This window comes from Heterodontus francisci, chromosome 36 (assembly GCF_036365525.1).
Source record: "Heterodontus francisci isolate sHetFra1 chromosome 36, sHetFra1.hap1, whole genome shotgun sequence".
In the NCBI taxonomy this organism is placed as follows: Eukaryota; Metazoa; Chordata; class Chondrichthyes; order Heterodontiformes; family Heterodontidae; genus Heterodontus; species Heterodontus francisci.
The window spans coordinates 30,341,394-30,360,729 of NC_090406.1; the positions used below are offsets into that span (position 1 = coordinate 30,341,394).

At 44.8% G+C, this 19,336-nt stretch overlaps 1 protein-coding gene across 1 annotated transcript; it reads left to right on the top strand.

Annotated features, from left to right (window-relative positions):
- The first annotated feature begins 8,291 nt into the window (after nt 1-8,291).
- Nucleotides 8,292-17,850, top strand: LOC137351711 (kelch-like protein 23). Its single transcript, XM_068016444.1, has 3 exons — nt 8,292-9,204; nt 15,390-15,801; nt 16,339-17,850. Exons 1-3 carry the CDS (start codon nt 8,292-8,294, stop codon nt 16,655-16,657), a joined length of 1,644 nt encoding a protein of 547 aa, XP_067872545.1. The 3' UTR covers nt 16,658-17,850.
- The last annotated feature ends 1,486 nt before the right edge of the window (nt 17,851-19,336 follow it).

Sequence of the window (19,336 nt, forward strand, 5' to 3'; positions counted from 1 at the left end):
ACATCTTTCCAAACTGAAAAAGACCCATTAATCCCTACTCTCTGTCTTCTGTGAGTTAACCATGCTAATATATTACCCCTAATACCGTGAACTCCTATCTTGTGCAATAATCTTTTATGTGGCACCTTATAAATTGCCTTCTGGAAATCCAAATACACTACATCTACCGGTTCCCCTTTATCAACTCTGCTTGTTATATCCTCAAAGAACTCTAGCAAATTTGTCAAACATGATTTCCCTTTCACAAAACTATTTTGACTCTGTTTGATTGCGTTAAGCTTTTCTAAATGCCCTGCTATTTCTTCCTTAATAATAGACTTTAGCATTTTCCCAACGACCGATGTTAGGCTGACTAGCCTATAGTTTCCTGCTTTTTGTCTCCCTCCCTTCTTGAACAGGGGCATCACATTAGCAGTTTTCCAATCTGCTGGGACCCTCCCGGAATCCAGTGAGTTCTGGAATATTTCGACCAATGCCTGCATTATCTCTGCAGCCACTTCCTTTAAAACCCTTGGATGTAGGACATCAGGTTCTGGCAACTTGTCTGCCTTTAGTCCCATTAGTTTGTCAAATACTTTGTCTCTCGTGATAGAGACTGTTACAAGATCTTTCCTCTCATTTGCTCCTTGCTTGTCTGATATCTGTGGGATTTTTATAGTGTACTCCACTGTGAAGACCGATGCAAAATAATCCCAGGATTACTCTCAGTGCCATGTGATAGTGAGCACAGGAATAGGAGCATTGATCAATTGAACACGTGGCTGGAAAATTGGTGTAGGAGGGAGGGCATCAGATTTCTGAGGCATGGGACCAGTTCTGGGGCAGGTGGGACCTGTACAAGATGGACGGGCTACACCTTAACAGGACCGGAACTAATATCCTCACAGGGAGATTTGCTAGTGCTGTTGGGGAGGGTTTAAACTTGCTTGTCAGGAGGATGGGAACCTGAGGCATAGCTCAAATTGGAAGGAAGTAAAGCTGGTAACAGGAGGTAGAAAAGTAGCAAGTGACATTAGAAGGCAGGCGAAACAAAGGCGAGCATCAACTAGGCTTAGAATGCAGACCGTCAAGAGGACAAGGTTAAGGGCATTCTACTTGAATACTTGCAGCATTCCCAGCAAGGTAGATGATTTAAAGGTCTAAATAGAGGTAAATGGGTAGGATCTAATTACCATAACGGAAATGTGGCTACAGGGTGACCAAGACTGGGAACTGAATATTCAAGGATATTCGACATTTAGGAAGGACAAGCAAAAAGGAAAAGGAGGTGGTGTTGCGCTGATAAATGCTGTGGAGGATGAGTTTTTGGAGTGTGTTAGGGATGGTTTTCTAGAGCAGTATGTTGAGGAACCAACTGGAGAACAGGCTATTTTAGATCTAGTATTATGTAATGAGAAAGGGATGTTTAATAATCTTGTTGTAAAAGAACCTTTAGGGGTGAGTGACCATAATATGATAGAATTTTACATTTTGTTTGAAAGTGAGGTAGTTCAGTCTGAAGCCAGGGTGTTAAATTTGAACAGAGGAAATTATGAAGGTATGAGGGGCAAATTGGCTGAGGTGGATTGGGAAAATACTTTAAAAGGTATAACATTACATAGGCAATGGATATTCTTTAAAGAAATAATACATAGTTTACAGCAACTATACATTCCTTCAAGGTACAAAAACCCCAAAAGAAGGCAGTCAACTGTGGATAACAAAGGAAGTTAAGGATTGTATAAGATTAAAAGAAAAGGCCTACAAAGTTTCCAGAAATAGTAGTAAACCTGAGGATTGGGAGGAATTTAGATTACAGCAAAGGAAGACGAAGAAACTGATAAAGAAAGGGAGAATAGAATATGACTGTAAGCTAGCAAAAATTATAAAAATGGGCTATAAAAACTTCTACAGGTATGTAAAAAGGAAATGTTTGGCTAAGACAAATGTAGGTCAATTACAGGCAGAGTCAGGAGAATTTATAATGGGGAATAGAGAAATGGCAGGGAAGCTAAATGACTACTTTGTGTCTGTCTTCACTGAAGAAGGTACAAGAAATCTCCCAGAATTAGAGATCCAATGGATTAGGGGGAATGAGGAATTGAAGGAAATTAGTATTAGTAACAAGGTTGTATTAGAAAAATTAATGGGGCTGAAGGTTGATAAGTCCCCAGGACCTGATATTCTACATCCTAGAGTGTTGAAAGAGGTAGCTAAGGAGATAGTGGATGCATTGGTGATCATCTTCCAAAATTCTATAGATTCTGGAGCGGTTTCTGCAGATTGGAAGGTCACAAATGTCATCTCACCATTTAAGAAGGGAGGGAGAGAGCAAACAGGGAATTACAGACCTGTTAGCCTTACATCAGTCGTTGGTAAAATGCTAGAATTTATTCTAAAGGATGTGATAAATGGACACTTGGATAATAATCTGATTGGGCATAGTCAACATGGATTTATGAATGAGAAATCATGTTTGATGAACCTGTTGGAGCTTTTTGAGGATGTTACTGACATCCTGTTACTGACATACTGACAGAATTGATAAAGGGGATTAGGTGGACATGCTATACTTGGATTTTCAGAAGGCTTTGATAAAGTTCCCCACAGGAGATTAATTAGCAAATTAAAGCACATGGGATAGGAGCTAATATACTGGCATGGATTAAGGATTGGTTAACAGGCAGAAAGAAAAGAATAGGAATAAACGGGTCATTCTCGTGTTGGCAGGCTGTGACAAGGGATCAGTGCTTGGGCCCCAGCTGTTCACAATATACATCAATGATTTAGATATGGGGACCAAATGTAGTATTTCCAAGTTCGCGGATGACACAAAACTAGGTGGGAATGTGTGTTGTGAGGAAGATGTAAAGCGGCTTCAAGGGGATTTGGACAGACTTAGTGAGTGGGCAAGAACGTGGCAGATGGAATATAATGTGGAAAAATGTGAGGTTATCCACTTTGGTAGGAGGAACAGATGTGCAGAGGATTTCTTAAATGGTAAGAGATTAAAAAGTGTAGATGTACAAAGGGACCTGGGTGTCCTTTTCAATAAGTCACTGAAAGCTTTCATGCAGGTGCAGCAAGCAATTAGGAAGACTAATGGTATGTTAGCCTTTGTCGCAAGAGGATTTGAGTACAGGAGTAGTGAAGTCTTGCTTCAATTGTATAGAACCTTGGTTAGACCGCACATAGAGTACCATGTGCAGTTTTGATCTCCATACCTTAGGAAGGATATTATTGTTACAGAAGGAGTGCAATGACGATTCACCAGACTTGTTCCTGGGATGGCGGGACTGTCCTATGAAGAGAGATTGGGGAAACTGTGCCTGTATTCTCTAGAGTTTCGAAGAATGAAAGGTGATCTCATTGAAACTTACAAAATACTTAAAGGGATAGACAGGGTAGATGCAGCTAAGATGTTTCCCCTGGTTGGGGAGTCTAGAACCAGGGGACAGAATGTCAAAATAAGGGGGAAGCCACTTAGGACAGAGATGAGGAGAAATTTCTTTACTCAGAGGGTTGTGAATCTTTGGAATTCTCTACCTCAGAGGGCTGTGGAAGCTCAGTCATTGAGTATGTTTAAAGCAGAAGCTGACAGATTTCGAAATACCAATGACATAAGGGGATATGAGGATAGTGTGGGGGGGGGGGAAAAAGGCATTGAAGTGGAAGATCAGCCACGATCATATTGAATGGCGGGGCAGGCTCGATGGCTGAATGGTTGACTCCTGCTCCTATGTTCTTATTAGAGAGAGACTGAGAAAGAGAGAGTGGGGACAGAGAGAGAGGGTAGGGCAGAGAAAAAGAGAGGGAGGGGGACAGAGAGAGAGGGGGGGAAACAAAGAGAGAGTGGGACAGAGTGAGAGAGGGGTGGAACAGAGAGGGAGAGAGAGAGAGAGGGGGAAGCAGAGAGAGAGAGGGAGGGGCAGAGAGAAGGAGGGCAGAGAGAGTGGGAGGGAGAGGGGGGACAGAGAGGGGGACAGAGAAAGAGAGAGGGGGAGACAGAGAGAGAGGGGTTGGGACAGAGAGGGGGGACACAGAGCGAGAACAACACAGAGGGGTAAGCCAATAAATTAAGCTTTTCACTTAAAGCTTCTTCACAAAAATGTACATTTTTGTTGTTTTGATCAATAGTACAATAAGTTGTAATGCCCTGATCTTTCTGAAATTGTCTCACCAGCCCCCTAAGTAGGACAAAAATTGTTCTGTGGCCTCACCACACCACCCCCCCCCCCCCCCCCGCTGCCCCTACGAGAAAGTTGGACAACCCTGTTATAGATAGTACTTACTGTTGCCACTGTGCGCTAGTGGTGGAGGGAGTGAATGTTTAAGGTGGTGGATCGGCGCTGATCAAGCAGGCAGCTTTGTCTTGGATGGTGTTGAGCTTCTTGAGTGTTGGAGCTGCACCCATCCAGGCAAGTGAAAGTATTCCATCGCACTCCTGACTTGTGCCTTGAAGGTGGTGGACAGGCTTTGGGGAATCTGGAGGGGAGTTACCCGCTGCAGAATTCCCAGCCTCTAACCTGCTCTTGTAGCCACAGTATTTATCTGGCTGATCCAGTTACATTTCTGATGACTGATAACCCCCAGGATGATGATGGTGGGGAATTCAGTGATGATAATGCCATTGAATGTCAAGGGTAGATGGTTAGATTCTCTCTTGTTGGAGATGGTCATTGCCTGGCACTTGACTCCCTTGTAGATCAAAAATCTGTCTAGCTCAACCTTCAATAAATTCAATGACCCAGCCTCCACTGCTCTCTGGAGAAGAGAATTCCAAAGATTAACGTACCTCTCTGAGAGAAGAAATTCTTCCTCATCTCTGTCTTAAATGGGAGACCCCTTATTTTTAAACTGTGCGCCCTAGTTCTAGATTCCCCCATGAGGGGAAACATCCTTGTGTGACGCAAATGTTACTTGCCACTTATCAAGGAAGGGCTTTTAATTAATAACTGAAAGTTGTAAGCCACATCAACAATTGCTGTTATCTGTAAAAGATTGATAATAAATGTAACAATGGCAAGTTGTTGGTTCAGTCCAAAGAAGAAGCAGGATGTCTTTAAATGTTGGATAGTAGTACCTATGTAGAATTGAGTTCAAGATTTGTAAATTTGCTGAGCAAGCAGGAAAATTAGTGTTTGAGCTGGCGTGGACAAAAATGCTTGGACTTATTAAGTCAGATGATCAGCACTTTGGGGTATAAAGTGAGAATTGTAATGAACAAGTATTGGAGTAGAAGACAAAGAGAAGACACTTTGGCTTGTATGGGTGGACATAATGCTGGCTGGAGCCTAACACCCATCTGGCTAAAGAAGGTGAACAAGAAGAAGTAGACAATGCTTGCTACTCTGTTCAGTAACTAACAGATGATATCTGATCTGTTGGGAACTGTAAATTACTGCCTAGACACTGTAATGTGTTGATCTGTGCTGTGTTTCAGTAAAAGGTTTGCTGTAACCAATTGGTATCAAGCTTGAATCCCTTGAACTCTGACAGTGGCAATATCCTGTTTGAGGGTTCCAGTGGCATATGGGCTCAGAGAGGGGTAGAGGTGGGACATGTTATGGAGCTGAACGTAAGTGGTCTTGGTGATGGAGTCGGAAGCTCCACTTGGGGTTGAAACGGAGACCAAGGTTGCGAACAATCTGGTTCAGCTTGAGACAGTGGCCGGGAAGGAAATGAAATTGGTGGCGAGAACTGAAGATGATGGCTCCAACATTCCCAATGTTTCTTAGAAGGAAATTACAGCTTGTCTAAGGCTTGATATTGAATAAACAATCTAGCAACACATCATTACCTCAGGCATAAACCCACCCTGGACAACAAAACAACATTGATAGCACCCTTAATGTAGAAAAATACAAGCAGTCAAATCCTGAAAACCACTGCAGGTCTACATACTTGTGTGTATATTTCTAGGTACACACTATAATGTATGACATGTAAGATTCATTTCTCTTTCATTCCTGCACATTTTCTTTGATGGAGCTACTTAGCTCCCCAAGTACATATCATGGCTTACTTTCTGCCATGGGAAGTTGCTCAGCTATGTGCTGTCTGGAGCTCCTTTGGGAACTTGTATTTGCAAAAGACTTACTCAAGAAAGATTAGTGTGGGAATATCTTGTGTTAGAAGCACAGGATATAGTTTAATCATAGGTAACCTTTACTCCTTTCCCAGTTAAGCTTCTGCAGCCCCTATTGGACCACTTTAATCACTGAAATTGGGTAAATTGTTAGAGCAACGGTCCCTCTAACTTCTGTTTTCTCTGCACAGCCAGCTTGTTGCGCTGCACAGTCCCTGTAAGATTGACACGCGGCCGCTCATGAGTGCATTTTAAAGAGACCATTGCTTGTGCGTGGCCTGTTTGTTCCCTGCACAGCATATTCGCAATTGCTGCACGGCCACATAACCGCACAGTTTAGAGCGAACATTGATAAAGAGTCTCAGAGAGGGACAGTCAGTCACTGAATGTGGCTCACATACTCCTTACTTTCTGTTCATTTCTGCTTTTGGTTTTTAAGTGTAAGTAGTGGATGATGAAGACTATTCAATGGGTTGGGGGCTGTTTGTTTGGAATTAATGTCAGTGCAATGGAGGTGAAGGAATATTCTGCAATCCAGGTTGCTGAGACAATTTTTACACCTTTTTTTCTGCTCTCCTATGCTGAAACCCTGATTCCTTGCCAGGACACAGTCAATTGAATTCCTTGCTGGGGGTATAGTGCCATTGACCCCTTTCTGAAATAGAGCACCATTGAACCATTTTTAGGGTGCAGCTGCATGAACTGCTTGCTGGGACATGGTACCATGGAACTCCTGCTGGGATTCAGTACTCTGAGCTCCTTGTTGGGGTATTGCCATATTAGATCCCTTACTGAGATACAATGTCATAAACCTCTTGCTGAATAACAGTACCATTAAACTGCTTAAAAGGCAAAATTTAATTTAATTCCCCACTCTGGGCCTGTTAATGACACTTAGAGCTCATCTCACCACAAAAACGAACCAACCAAAAGATGTATAATTTTGGGAGCGGGAGAAAGGGTAATTAAGTCATGTATTTCAATTTTTTCATTTGATATTTCATCATAGAGAGGACCTGTGATTGTATATTAATTGACAGTGTAACTCAACTGAAATCTGCAGGTGATGTGCTCTTCACCATCCTGCTACAAGCTAAGCTAGGAAAGTCCAGCATTGCATAATTTTAAAAACACAGCATTCAACACTATCAGTTACAATGATTACTTTAAAAAAAGTCATGCGTTTTTAAATCAATGGAAATGGAATTATATGATCCTCCGTTCATTCTACAGTCATGGATTGGGCTTTAAAATCTAAAGTTGGGATGTGTAAGGGCAATTCTTAATCCTATGCACACTATCCCAGAGATGGGATGTGTAAGGGTAATTGTTAACACTATCCCAGTTCTTAGTTTATTGGAGCCATAGCCTGTTTGTGGAAATGACCTTTTGGCAGTGAACAGAAACAGAAGTGTTGGGAATGAGCCAGAATCCTAGCACTTGTGTCTTTGGGTATCAGTAAGTTGTGTAATATATTTACAATACAGCAGCCACATGATATATTACTGCAGGAAATCCAGCGCATCAGAGTGATAGGTGAACTGTTGTGGCGTTTGGACGACAGCACCAATGTAGTAGACTCAGTACTGGATGAGCAATGCCACGGGAGATCAGTTTTTAACGACTTTAAGACAAATGTTCAAACAAAACAAGCTGAAACACCTCTAAAGTACAAGAAGCAGATGTGTAATCTGTGGTCTGTTATTACTTGCCAGCAATATACATAAGTTGCTATAGTGGAGCAAATTGAAGTCTTGCTTTTTTAGCTAAGGCTTGTCAGATGTCACATTGTGGGGGTGGTTGCCCTGGCTGCCTGACTTACTTCCATGGTGTTCTTCGCGATTGGGTGGCCTTGGACAGGGGACATGCAATGTCTAATGGCATGCTGAGGTCTTTTGTGCCCAGTGAGCTATGCAGGGTAAACAGTGTTTGGTAGACACTGATGATAAAATTGTGATTTGTTTGGGAAGGTTTTCTTCCCTTTTGTTGGGACTTTTTAATGTTAATATTAAGCTTCTTTCAGTTTGATTGCACCATATGTTTCTTCACTACAGCAGTGGTGCTCTATAAGGAGCACTGGTGATGATTCTTTGGTGACCTTGGTAACCCTGTCTACCCTTATTGGTCCATCAAAATAGACTCAGATGCCAGACATAGCTCTGGCCTCCAGCTAAAGTGTCTGCTCTCTGGATCGGGCTAAATATAAAGCACAAGGCCGGGCAAAATGGCCTGCGAGCCGACAAGCCACAGGAACAAGGATCCAGCCGCCGACACTGTGCTTGAAGTTGGCCAGAGGCTTTTCAATGTCAACAGGGGGATGCTGGCGTTGGCCAGTGAATATTTCCGGGCCTTATTCTATGGGGACACTCGGGAAAGCTCGGAGAGTCACATTGTGCTGCGAGGCCTGGATCCCGGGGCCTTCCAGCTACTGCTGGGCTTTGCCGCTAGTGGCCAAGTATGTGTGGACTGGCAGAATGTGGAGGCCTTGCTGGAGGCGGCCGATTTCCTGCTCTTTCACCGAGTGAAGCTGCTGTGTGCCGCCTTCCTGCAGCGGGAGCTGCGGGTGTGGAACTGCATGGGGGCCCTGGCCTTGGCCCAGCACCTGGCCTGCCCCGGCCTGGCCGCAGCCAGCCGTGGGGTGGCCCTCACCCACCTGGCCACCATCATGGCTGAGGAGGAAGAGTTTCTGCAACTTCCCAAAGAGACTTTGGCCGAGATCTTGGCCAGCGACCACCTGTATGTGGCCAACGAAGACCAGGTGTTTGAAGCAGTGATGAAGTGGGTGAGCCACCACAGCAGCAGAGAGGGCCAATTCCTGGAGCTGCTGAACTTCGTCAGGGCCCCCTTCCTGAGCCTGACCTTCCTGGACCTGCTGATTAAATGCACCAAGTGCAGTCTGCAGGATGACCCTTACAACAGGCTCCTGAGAATGTTAAACAACAGCCTTCCCCAGAGCTGGACAGTACCCCAGTCCCAGCCCCAAAGCAGCAGGAGCTATGAGACCATGTATGTTCTGGGGGGAAAACACGGGCAAGAACAGCAGGAACTATTTCAGTTTCATCCTAAAACCAACACCTGGCAAGCCTGCTCTCCTCTCCGTCGCAGAAACCTCACCCAGTACGCTGTAGCAGCAGTAGGTAACACAAAATGAAGTCTGTGCACAATAGCTCGAGTCAGTCACTTGGGTTCTAGGATTAGAGGGCAGTTTATAAACTTAACCACCTATTCAAATTAATACAATGAAATTGTTATGTTTATAGGTTAGTTAAAAACCTGTTTCAATGCCTATCAAGATGATACATGTCAGTACTGAGGCAAGACAGATTTCCATTTTAGGCAGCCAGGGCTGAATTTTCGCCATGGAGGCGGGAGGTGGGTTTTTTGGTCAGAAACCCGCTTCTGGTGGGAAACTGATTTAAAGTTAAGATTTTCACATGGGGAAGCACTTAATTGATATGGAGACAGATTTCCTGTCCACTTAGAGCTAGTGGGGGCAGGAACGGAGGTGGTCAGATGAAGTGTGGGACTCATGTAGGCACTCCATGGTAGCCGTCACTGACGCTGCTGTTTGATGTGAGGGAGAAGTCTCTGCTTTGTATCAAAGCCTTCCACTTCAGAGAGAAGCGAGATGTTACAGGAGAATCAGAGGCCTGGCACCTGGGGCAGGGCCAACCCTCGCTTCATCGCTGCCAACCTGGATCTAATGCTGGAGGCTGTGAGGGAGAGGAGGTATGTCCTTTTCCCAGAGGGGGCAGGAGGAGGCCATCTCATCGTGCAGTAGGGGTACTTCTCTGTTCAGTGTCATCTCCCTCTGCCACCTGCTCCTGCTTCTCTCCCAATGCGTTGTCTCTTTCCAGGGTTTCACTGTCCTCAAGTTCCACACCTCTCTAGAGGGCCATGTTATGGAGAGCGCAGCAGACCACTAGAATGACAGAAACCCTTGCAGGATGGTATTGGAGAGCTCTGACCAACCAGTCCAGGCACCTGAATCACATCCTCAGAAGCTCGATAGCCTGCTCAGTGCTTGTCTTACTCAGCAGGCATTGGTTGTATCACCTCTGTGCCTCTGTTTGGGGTTCTTGTAGAGGGGTGAGTAGCCACGTCTTCAAGGGATTTCCCTTGTTCCGTAGGATCCATCCATGCACTTTGGGGGTTGGAGTGAAGATCTGAAGCAACCTGGATTGGCGGGGGATGAAGGAGTCATGGCAGCTGCCAGGAAAGTGAGTTCACATTTTGAGCAAGCTCTTGTGGCTGAAGACCATTTGGACATTGAGGGAAGCCCTTCTTGATGATGGATCTCACTGGCCACTGGCCAGCCTTGATGGCCAAATGGGTGCAATCGATGATGCCCTGCACCTGGAGGAATCCAGTGGTGGAGGTGAAACCCACTGTCCTCTGTCTCTGCGAGGCAGTATCTGTCATTTAAATGTATGAGCTGTTCAGTTCTGGCAAAGAGGGCATCAGTGACCAGTGAGATGCAGAGGTGACGGGGGCACAGATGTCTGTAACCATCTGCCTGGAGAATAGCTTTCTCATGGTCATCTCCAAGTAGCTCCGTCTTCAGGGTTTGTCCTCCGTTGCCTTCCTGCCCTTCTTTCCTCTCCCATGCCCTTCTGATGCCCAAGTTCTGCCCTTCCTGCAGACGGTGTTGCTGCACTTCGCCATTGGGCCCAAATCTGACAGTTGTGCCCCCATTGCCAATTGCAGCCATCCTTCTGGGTAGGTGGTCATCCAGTTGTCCTTGGCAGCCTTACCCCCTGCTCTTCTGCCCCTACAAAGCCGGGGGTGCTGATCCTGTTCAAAGCCCAGGCGCTGAGTGCCCACTCTCTATGCCACCTGCACAGGCCAAGGACACCCCAGTCCCCCTTTGCCCTGTTGACCCTCCTATGGGGCCGGGGTGATGCCCTGGGTAGGTGCGACTGGCCCACACCCCCTCCCCCCCAACTCTTCCTGCCTGTGGGTAACCTGTCCACTCCTTTAAAAATTTAAACTGCACATCCTGACAAGCTCTTAATGAGCTTTTCAACAATCTTAATTGGCCTCAATTGGGAGGAGAGCGGGATTCCTGTCCTGCCCTCCCCTGCGCTTGTGATTATTGTCGGCACCAGGATCAGCACCTCAAAATTGACTCGGCATCCAGCATCAGTGTCTGAATCATGACTAAGGGGAGCTTTTACTTTGCATGAGTTAAATGTAAAATTCCCTCTATAAATACTCCCAGGTCAGGTGCAGCCATGGTTAGATGCAGAATAACCATCCCCCTACACTGTCCCAAACCCAACCTTGGAGGAGCATCCAGTGTAAATTTTCACAGCTGAGGGTGGCCCAAACTCAATTTATCGAGGACCTTTATAGCCAGGAGGCAGAAGAGAACTCCAGCCCATCAGTCTGGGCTAGATTTGAACACAACATCAAAGGTGAAATTACAGAGTTAAACCCACTGCAACATTTGGCCTCAGGTACTTAAAACTTCTGTTAATTATTGGTTCATTAGCCTTTAATAATATCTGAACAAACTTGAAAAAGGTAAATAAAATTTAGGGATTGGTAACAGTAATATAAATAAAAGCATTTCATCACAGTTATCACACCCTCAACATCGAGAGCAACAGGTGCTTGAGTGAGGGGTTAGTACATAAATTCTCTACGAACAAGATTATTAGGGCCTTTGATAGAGCAACTTCACCTATCTGTCTTCTTACTGTATTTCTAGCCCTCTCTTTCTCTCCAGAAACGCATCTACCTCTTGTTCACATTTATTCAGATTTATATCCCACAATCCCCTCACAGCAAATTCCTAGCCTGAACTATGCATCTGAATGAGATTTAAAAAGATGGTCAAACAATTTCCTCCAGATAGGAAGGTGGGAATATTAGACTAGTGACCCAGGTCACTTCTGTCTTCCTGCAACAGGATTAGTGTACATTTATAGGTGGGTTAAAGAAAAGAGAGGAAACGAAAATAGCTTCCAAACTTTGGGTAGGATATCTGTATCTATCTAACTAAACATCAGGTGTTTATCCAAATCCATAACATTACATGTCAAAGACATCACATGCCAAAAATGTCAAGTGTCAGAGCTGTCATATGTCTTTAGCATGAAAGTACTGTTTGGCTGAAATAACCACTTATTAAGTTGAGTATTGCTGAAAACAGAGACATTTTGTTGGAAGCTTTTCGTCTTGCACTCATCAGGACAATTCGCAAGAATACCAATATAAGAGAAAGCAACAAATTTATGCTGAATGAGAAGAAAGTGCTGATTATTTGGCAAGTGGACTCTTGGTAGAGGCGTTGCCATGGAGAATGCACCAGTTTATGGTGACTGATAGTTAACTGCCAAGCTTTGTTTGAAATTTAAACCAGGCAGCTTGACTCTGGTCAAGGCATTGCCCTGAGGAATGACCCAGCGAATGGCTGTCATTTATTCTGTTTAGCTGAAACAAGCGCAATGTGTGTACATGTTCTTTCTGTCTGCAAAGAACAGGACCCTGTGATTTAATATATGTAGCTTCCAGTACCCGCAAATGCGCCACACTGCAAGCTGACTGAATCTTAAATTAGTTGTCAGTGTAACTCTTAGCACACAAAGGATTATTTAGCAAATGTTGTTCAATTGTGGAATCTCATCTAATGTTGGACACTGAGTTTTGAGTTTTGCAAGCACGGGTTGATTGGGTACAGTCTGTACTTTGCCCATTGCAAAGAGTGGAAGGGACATGTTGTTTGATATGATATGCCAGTCTTTGGGATGGACGGCCTTTATACCTAGCATGACACTGGCATTGAAATTCATAGACCACATTACTCATTTGTGTGATAGGCAGAACGTCTTTTTGGCTTGATGGCAGCATCCTGTTACTGGTGAACACCAGACGTGTTGCTATTCCATAGTAGCAGCGTGAAACAGCTACCTTCATCTGTTGCTCACATTTTTGGGATACATTACCTTTCCAGGGGGTAATTTGAGGTAGACTGGACACTTTTCAGGGCCAAAAATGATGGCCTTAGGCCCATTCATAAGTTGAAAAATTTGAGCAACAGGGAACTAACTGTGAGTCACTTGTGTGCGTAGTCACTAAACGACAAGATGAAGCCTTACTGATCAATACCTCAAGTTAAAGAATGACCAAGGAGATGATGTTACTCGATGAAAAATGGACAATAAGAACATAAGAAATAGGAGCAGAAGTAGGCCATTCAACCCCTCAAGCCTACCCTGCCATTCAATAAGATCATGGCTGATCTGTCCCAGGCCTCAACTCCTCTTTTGGGCCTGCTCCGCAAAACCCTCGACCCCCCCGAGATTTCAAAAATCTATCTATTTCCTCCTTAAATACATTTAGTGACCTAGCCTCCACGACTTTCTGAGGTAGAGAATTCCAGCGATTCACTGAAGAAATTCCTTCGCATCTCAGTTTTAAATATGTGACCCCTTATTCTATAACTATGTCCCCTAGTTCGAGATTCCCCCACCAGTGGAAACATATTCTCAACATCTGCCCTATCAAGCCCCCTTAGAATCTTATATATTTCAATATCACCTCTCATTCTCCTGAACCCCAATGAATAAAGGCCTAACCTGTTTAGCTGTTCTTGATAAGACAACCCCTTCATCCCAGGAATCAGCCAAGTGAACCTTTTCTGAACTGCCTCCAATGCTAGTATATCCTTTCTTAAATACGGGGACCAAAACTATTCGCAGTACTCCAGGTGTGGCCTCACCAACACCCTGTACAGTTGTAACAAGACTTCCCTATTTTTAAACTCCGACCCCCCTAGCAATAAAGGCCAAAATTCCATTTGTCTTCCTAATTACTTGCTGCACCTGCAAACTATTTTTTTGTGTTTCATGTACAAGAACACCCAGATCCCTCTGTACTGCAGTATTTTGTAGTCTTTCTCCCTCTAAATAATTATCTGCCTTTTTATTCTTCCTACCAAAGTGGATGACCTCACACTTTGCCACATTGAACTCCATCTGCCAAGTTTTTGCCCACTCACTTAACCTATCTATAATCCCTTTGCAGATTTTTAATGTCCTCATCACAACATGCCTTCTCACCTATTTTTGTATCATCAGCAAATTTGGATACACTACACTCTGTCCCTTCTTCCGAGTCATTAATATAGATAGTAAATAGTTGAGGCCCTAGGACTGATCCTTGTGGCACCCCACTAGTTAGGGCTTTCCAACCTGAAAAAGACCCATTAATCCCAAATCTCTGTCTTCTGTGTGTGAGCCAATCCTCAATCCATGCCAACACATTACCCCCAATACCCTGTGGTCTTATTTTGTGCAGTAACCTTTTATGTGGTACCTTATCGAACGCCTTCTGAAAATCCAAATACACAACATCTACTGGTTCCCCTTTATCCACTCTGCTTGTTATATCCTCAAGGAACTCTAACAAATTTGTCAAACATGATTTCCGTTTCAGAAAACCATGTTGACTCTTTGATTGCATTATGTTTTTCTAACTGTCCTATTTCTTCCTTAATAATGGATCTCTAGCATTTTCCCAATGATCGATGTTAAGCTATATAGTCTATAGTTTCCTGCTTTCTGTCCCCCTCCTTTCTTGAATAGGGGCGTCACATTAGCAGTTTTCCAATCAGCTGGTACTCTACCGGAATCCAGTGAGTTTTTATTGTTATTTAATATTATTTAATGTTATTATTTCTGTGTAATTAACAACCCTGGAACTAGATTGCAAGAATGTGTGACTTTAAAACATGCAATTCAAGGGTGGCGCAGCGGTTAGCATAGCAGCCTCACAGCTCCAGTGACCCGGGTTCGGTTCTGGGTACTGCCTGTGCGGAGTTTGCAAGTTCTCCCTGTGACCGCGTGGTTTTCCACTGGGTGCTCCAGTTTCGTCCCACAGCCAAAGACTTGCAGGTTGATAAGTAAATTGTCCATTGTAAATTGCCCCTAGGTGGTAGGAGAATGGTGGGGATGTGGTAGGGAATATGGGATTAATGTAGGATTAGTATAAATGGGTGGTTGATGGCCGGCACAGACTCGGTGGGCCGAAGGGTCTGTTTCAGTGCTGTATCTCTCTATGACTCTAATACCGAGGAATGCAGTTACTTTGGAGGGCTGTTCCACCCTAAAGAGAAAAAGGGCATGGATTCTCAGAAATCACAAGTTTTAAATCTGCAAGTTCTTGTGATTTTATTTGCAGTTCGTTCAACACAGAAACATCTGGAAGCCATTGGGTAAAATTCTAGCAATTTACCCATTTTCAGTCTATATAAACTTTGATCCTAGCAGGTTTCCCATTCTCCAGTTAAACTGTTTCCTGTATGTTTCTGTGACAGGGAATTTCATCTTTGTGACAGGCGGGTACTTCCGAGATGAGGTAGTGTGGTACTGTGTGGACTGGGTGCTGATTTATAACGATTGTGAAAACAGTTGGATGGAAGGACCGGCAATGAAGCAGTCTCGCAACTGGCACTGTGCAGTCGGTGTTGGGATGTACCTTTATGTGCTGGGAGGGAGCACTGATGCGGCTGTCATCGCTGATGTTGAGCGACTGCCATTGATGGGCACAGAATGGCAGGACATGCAGCCCATGCTGCAACCTGTGGAGAGGGCTGCAGTGGTCAGTGTCGGCACCAATATATATGTTTTGTGCGGACTGGATGCAAAGGGCGATGTTTACAGTGGGGTGCAGCGGCTGGACGTGGACAGTGGCGTTTGGGATGTGATCTCCTTCTCCCCAATGCCTCGGTAGGTCCTGTTTCATTCTCATGAGAGAGTTTGTTAATTAGACACTATCTTGTAGTTATGTCCATGTCTTCAGCTTTAAGTTTAGATTGATCCTGTTTTTGCTTAAATCGCTCTAGACCCACCTTCTATTTCTTGTCCTATCACCAGCCCCTTTTGCCTTGCCCTATCATCCCTTTTGTTATTTAAGTCACTGCTGCCTTTCACCCTATCACAGCCCTTCCCTTTTGTTCTTTCCCTCCTTTCCCTGCCTCTGTCTTTCCTTAAAAGCTGTTACATTTCTAACTTTTTACAGTTCTGACAAAAGGTTACAGACCTGAAACGCTAACTCTTTCTTTCTGCTCAGTTGATGTTTGACCTGCTGAGTTTTTTCAGTATTTTCTGTATATATTTAAGCACCTGTCGATCCTGCTTAAGGCTCGCTTTGCCTGTGATGAGCTGTAACTGAGTGTAAGGTAGCTGCACTGTATCAGAAGTCTCAGAATTAAACACAGATCGGCACACTGTTACTGACACTGGTATTTTCTTTATCTGTTCAAGGTATGATCTCTGTGCCACCATTCTGAATGGTGCATTATACATAGTGGGAGGTCAGACATTCCATCTGGACACAGACACTAATGAGTGGACCCCAGTGGACGAGGAATGCTTGAACCAAAAGTTCTTCAGCGGTTGCACTACTGTTAACGGGAGGATCTTTCTCCTTGGGGAGAGGAGAGGGAACACATCAATCCCAAACATGATTCTCTTCAACCCTTATACAGATACCTGTAAGGTGGTGGATGCGGCTGTGCCCTGCCCGCTTCCTGTACGAGGCTGCGTGTCCATCCGCAAGTTCAGTGTGAGGTCTGGAGTCTAATAAGATACAGTTTAAGAGAGGATGAGTCGTTTGTATTCTGGCCTCAGATCAGCACCACCCGTTGACAGTGGAGTCGAGACTAGGGAATCACCATGCCAGCGTTCCCAGTACAGGAGGGACTGCAATCACTACTACATTGGGGATGCCATGGACAGAATTACAGAATATGGGGTCCAAATTGCCACCTTATCTAATGTACCGTCAAAAGGCACTGTGGGACTTACCTCCTAATAATCCAGGGATTATGTATGAATTAGAAACTCCTACTTACAGGCTGTTCCCTCTATAGCTGCATATCCTGCTTGATCCAACAGTGAACTGAATTTCTTTCCTCTCCCTCATTCATGCCTTTCTCACTTTCGGACTCGGTGAATACAATGCTCTCCTAGCCAGCCTCCTATTTTCCACCCTCCATAAATTCCAGTTTAAACAAAACTGCGGTGCCTGTATCCTATCCCACACCAAGTCTAGTCTGCCCATTGTCTTCATTCTTACTGACCTGTGATGGCTCCCGGTCGTCCAATTCTGCAAACTTAAATCTCTCCATAGCCACACTCCTCCCTATCTCTGTAACTTCTTCCAGCCTTATAAGTATCCCCTGAACTCTATTCCTCTGACTCTGGCCTCCTGTGCATCTCCCACCCCTTCACCCTACTATTGACAGTCATACCTTCAACCAGCCAGGCTGCATGCATTAGAATTCCTTTGTTAACCCTTCCCCCTCTCAGCTCACTCTCTGCTGCTCGAAGACCCTCCTTAAAACCCACCTCGTCCCTCTTTCTTTCTTTGGCTCAGCATCCATTTTCCTTATGCCTTGGAATGTTCTACATTAAAAACGCAAGTTGTTTTTATGGAGCCCTACTTGTTCTCGCTGATCTGCAGCTGGCAGGGGCCAATGCAATGAACATTCCATCAGCAATCAATTGACCCCTTTAGGGATTTTTTTGGGGGGGGGTTCCTTGTAAGTGCATGTTCCTCACTGAAAGCAAAGTTGTGTTTCGCTGCCGCTGTTTGCAGGATCACTGCAACACAGAATGTGAAAGGTTCAAAAAAATGAGTGCACAATAGTGGACCTTGTGAGAAAGTTGGGATTCTTTGAATAAACGAACACTATTAAACTTATATATTCCGACAGGTTAGAATATCATTGATATTCTATTCTATTGCTGTGGGCCATCAGCAGCAGCAGAATTGTACTCAACCACAATCTGTAACCTCATGGCCTGGTATTTCCCCTACTTTACCATTACTATCGAACTGGGGAATCAACCTTGGTTCAATGAAAAGTGCAGGAGGGCATGCCAGGAGCAGCATCAGGCATACCTCAAATGAAGTGTCACTCTGGTGAAGCTACAACTCAGGACTACTCGCGTGCCAAACAGCGTAAGTAGCATGCGATCGATATGCTAAGTGATCCCACCACCAACGGATCAGATGCAAGCTTTGCAGTCCTGCCACATCCAATCATGAATGGTGGTGGACAATTAAACAACTAACTGGAGAAGGTGGCTCCACAAATATCCCCATCCTCAGTGATGGGGGAGCCCAGCACATAAGTGCAAAAGTTAAAGCTGAAGATTGCAACAATCTTCGGCCAGAAGTGGCGAGTGGATGATCCATCTCGGCCTTCCCCTGCAGTCCCCAGCATCACAGATGCCAGTCTTCAGCCAATTCGATTTACTCCACGTGATATCAAGAAACAACTGAACGCAGTGATACTGTAAAGGCTATGGGCCCTGACAACATTCCGGCAATAGTACTGAAGACCTGTGCTCCAGAACTTGCTGCGCCCCTAACCAAGCTGTTCCAGTACAGCTACAACACTGGCATCTACCCGGCAATGTGGAAAATTGCCCAGGTATGTCCTGTACACAAAAGTCAGGACAAATGCAACTCGCCAATGAACTGTCCCATCAGTCTATTCATCATCATCAGTAAAGTGATGGAAGGTGTCGTTGACAGTACTATCAAGCAGCACCTGCTTAGCAATAACCTGCTCAGTGACGCTCAGTTTGGGTTCCACCAGGGCCACTCAGCTCCTGACCTCATTACAGCCTTGGTTCAAACATGGACAAAAGAGCTAAACTCCAGAGGTGAGGTGAGAGTGACTGCCCTTGACATCTAGCAGCATTTGACCGAGTATAGCATCAAGCAGCCCTAGCAAAACCAGAGTCAATGGGAATCAAGGGAAAACTTTCCGCTGGTTGGAGTCATACCGAGCGTAAAGGAAGATGGTTGTGGTTGTTGGAGGTCAATCATCTGAGCTCCAGGACATCACTGCAGGAGTTCCTGTGGGTTGTGTCCTAGGCCCAACTATCTTCAGCTGCTTCATCAATGACCTTCCTTCAATCATGAGGTGAGAAGTGGGGATGTTCGCTGATGATTGCACAATGTTCAGCACCATTCGTGACTCCTCAGATACTGAAGCAGTCAGTGTAGAAATGCAGCAAGACCTGGACAATATCCAGGCTTGGGCTGATAAGTGGCAAGTAACATTCGTACCACACAAATGCCAGGCAATGTCTATCTCAGACAAGAGAGAATCTAGCCACCTCCCCTAGACATTCAATGGCATTACGATTGCTGAATCCCCCACTATCAACATCCTCGGGCATACCATTGACCGGAACCTGTACTGGAGTAGCCATATAAATACCATGCCTACAAGAGCACGTCAGA

Coding starts and splice junctions, on each gene's coding strand:
- LOC137351711 (XM_068016444.1), top strand. CDS start 8,292: ATGGCCTGCGAGCCGACAAGCCACAGGAACAAGGATCCAGCCGCCGAC. Junction 9,205..15,389: donor GTACGCTGTAGCAGCAGTAG/GTAACACAAAAT, acceptor TTTCTGTGACAG/GGAATTTCATCTTTGTGACA. Junction 15,802..16,338: donor TCCTTCTCCCCAATGCCTCG/GTAGGTCCTGTT, acceptor TATCTGTTCAAG/GTATGATCTCTGTGCCACCA.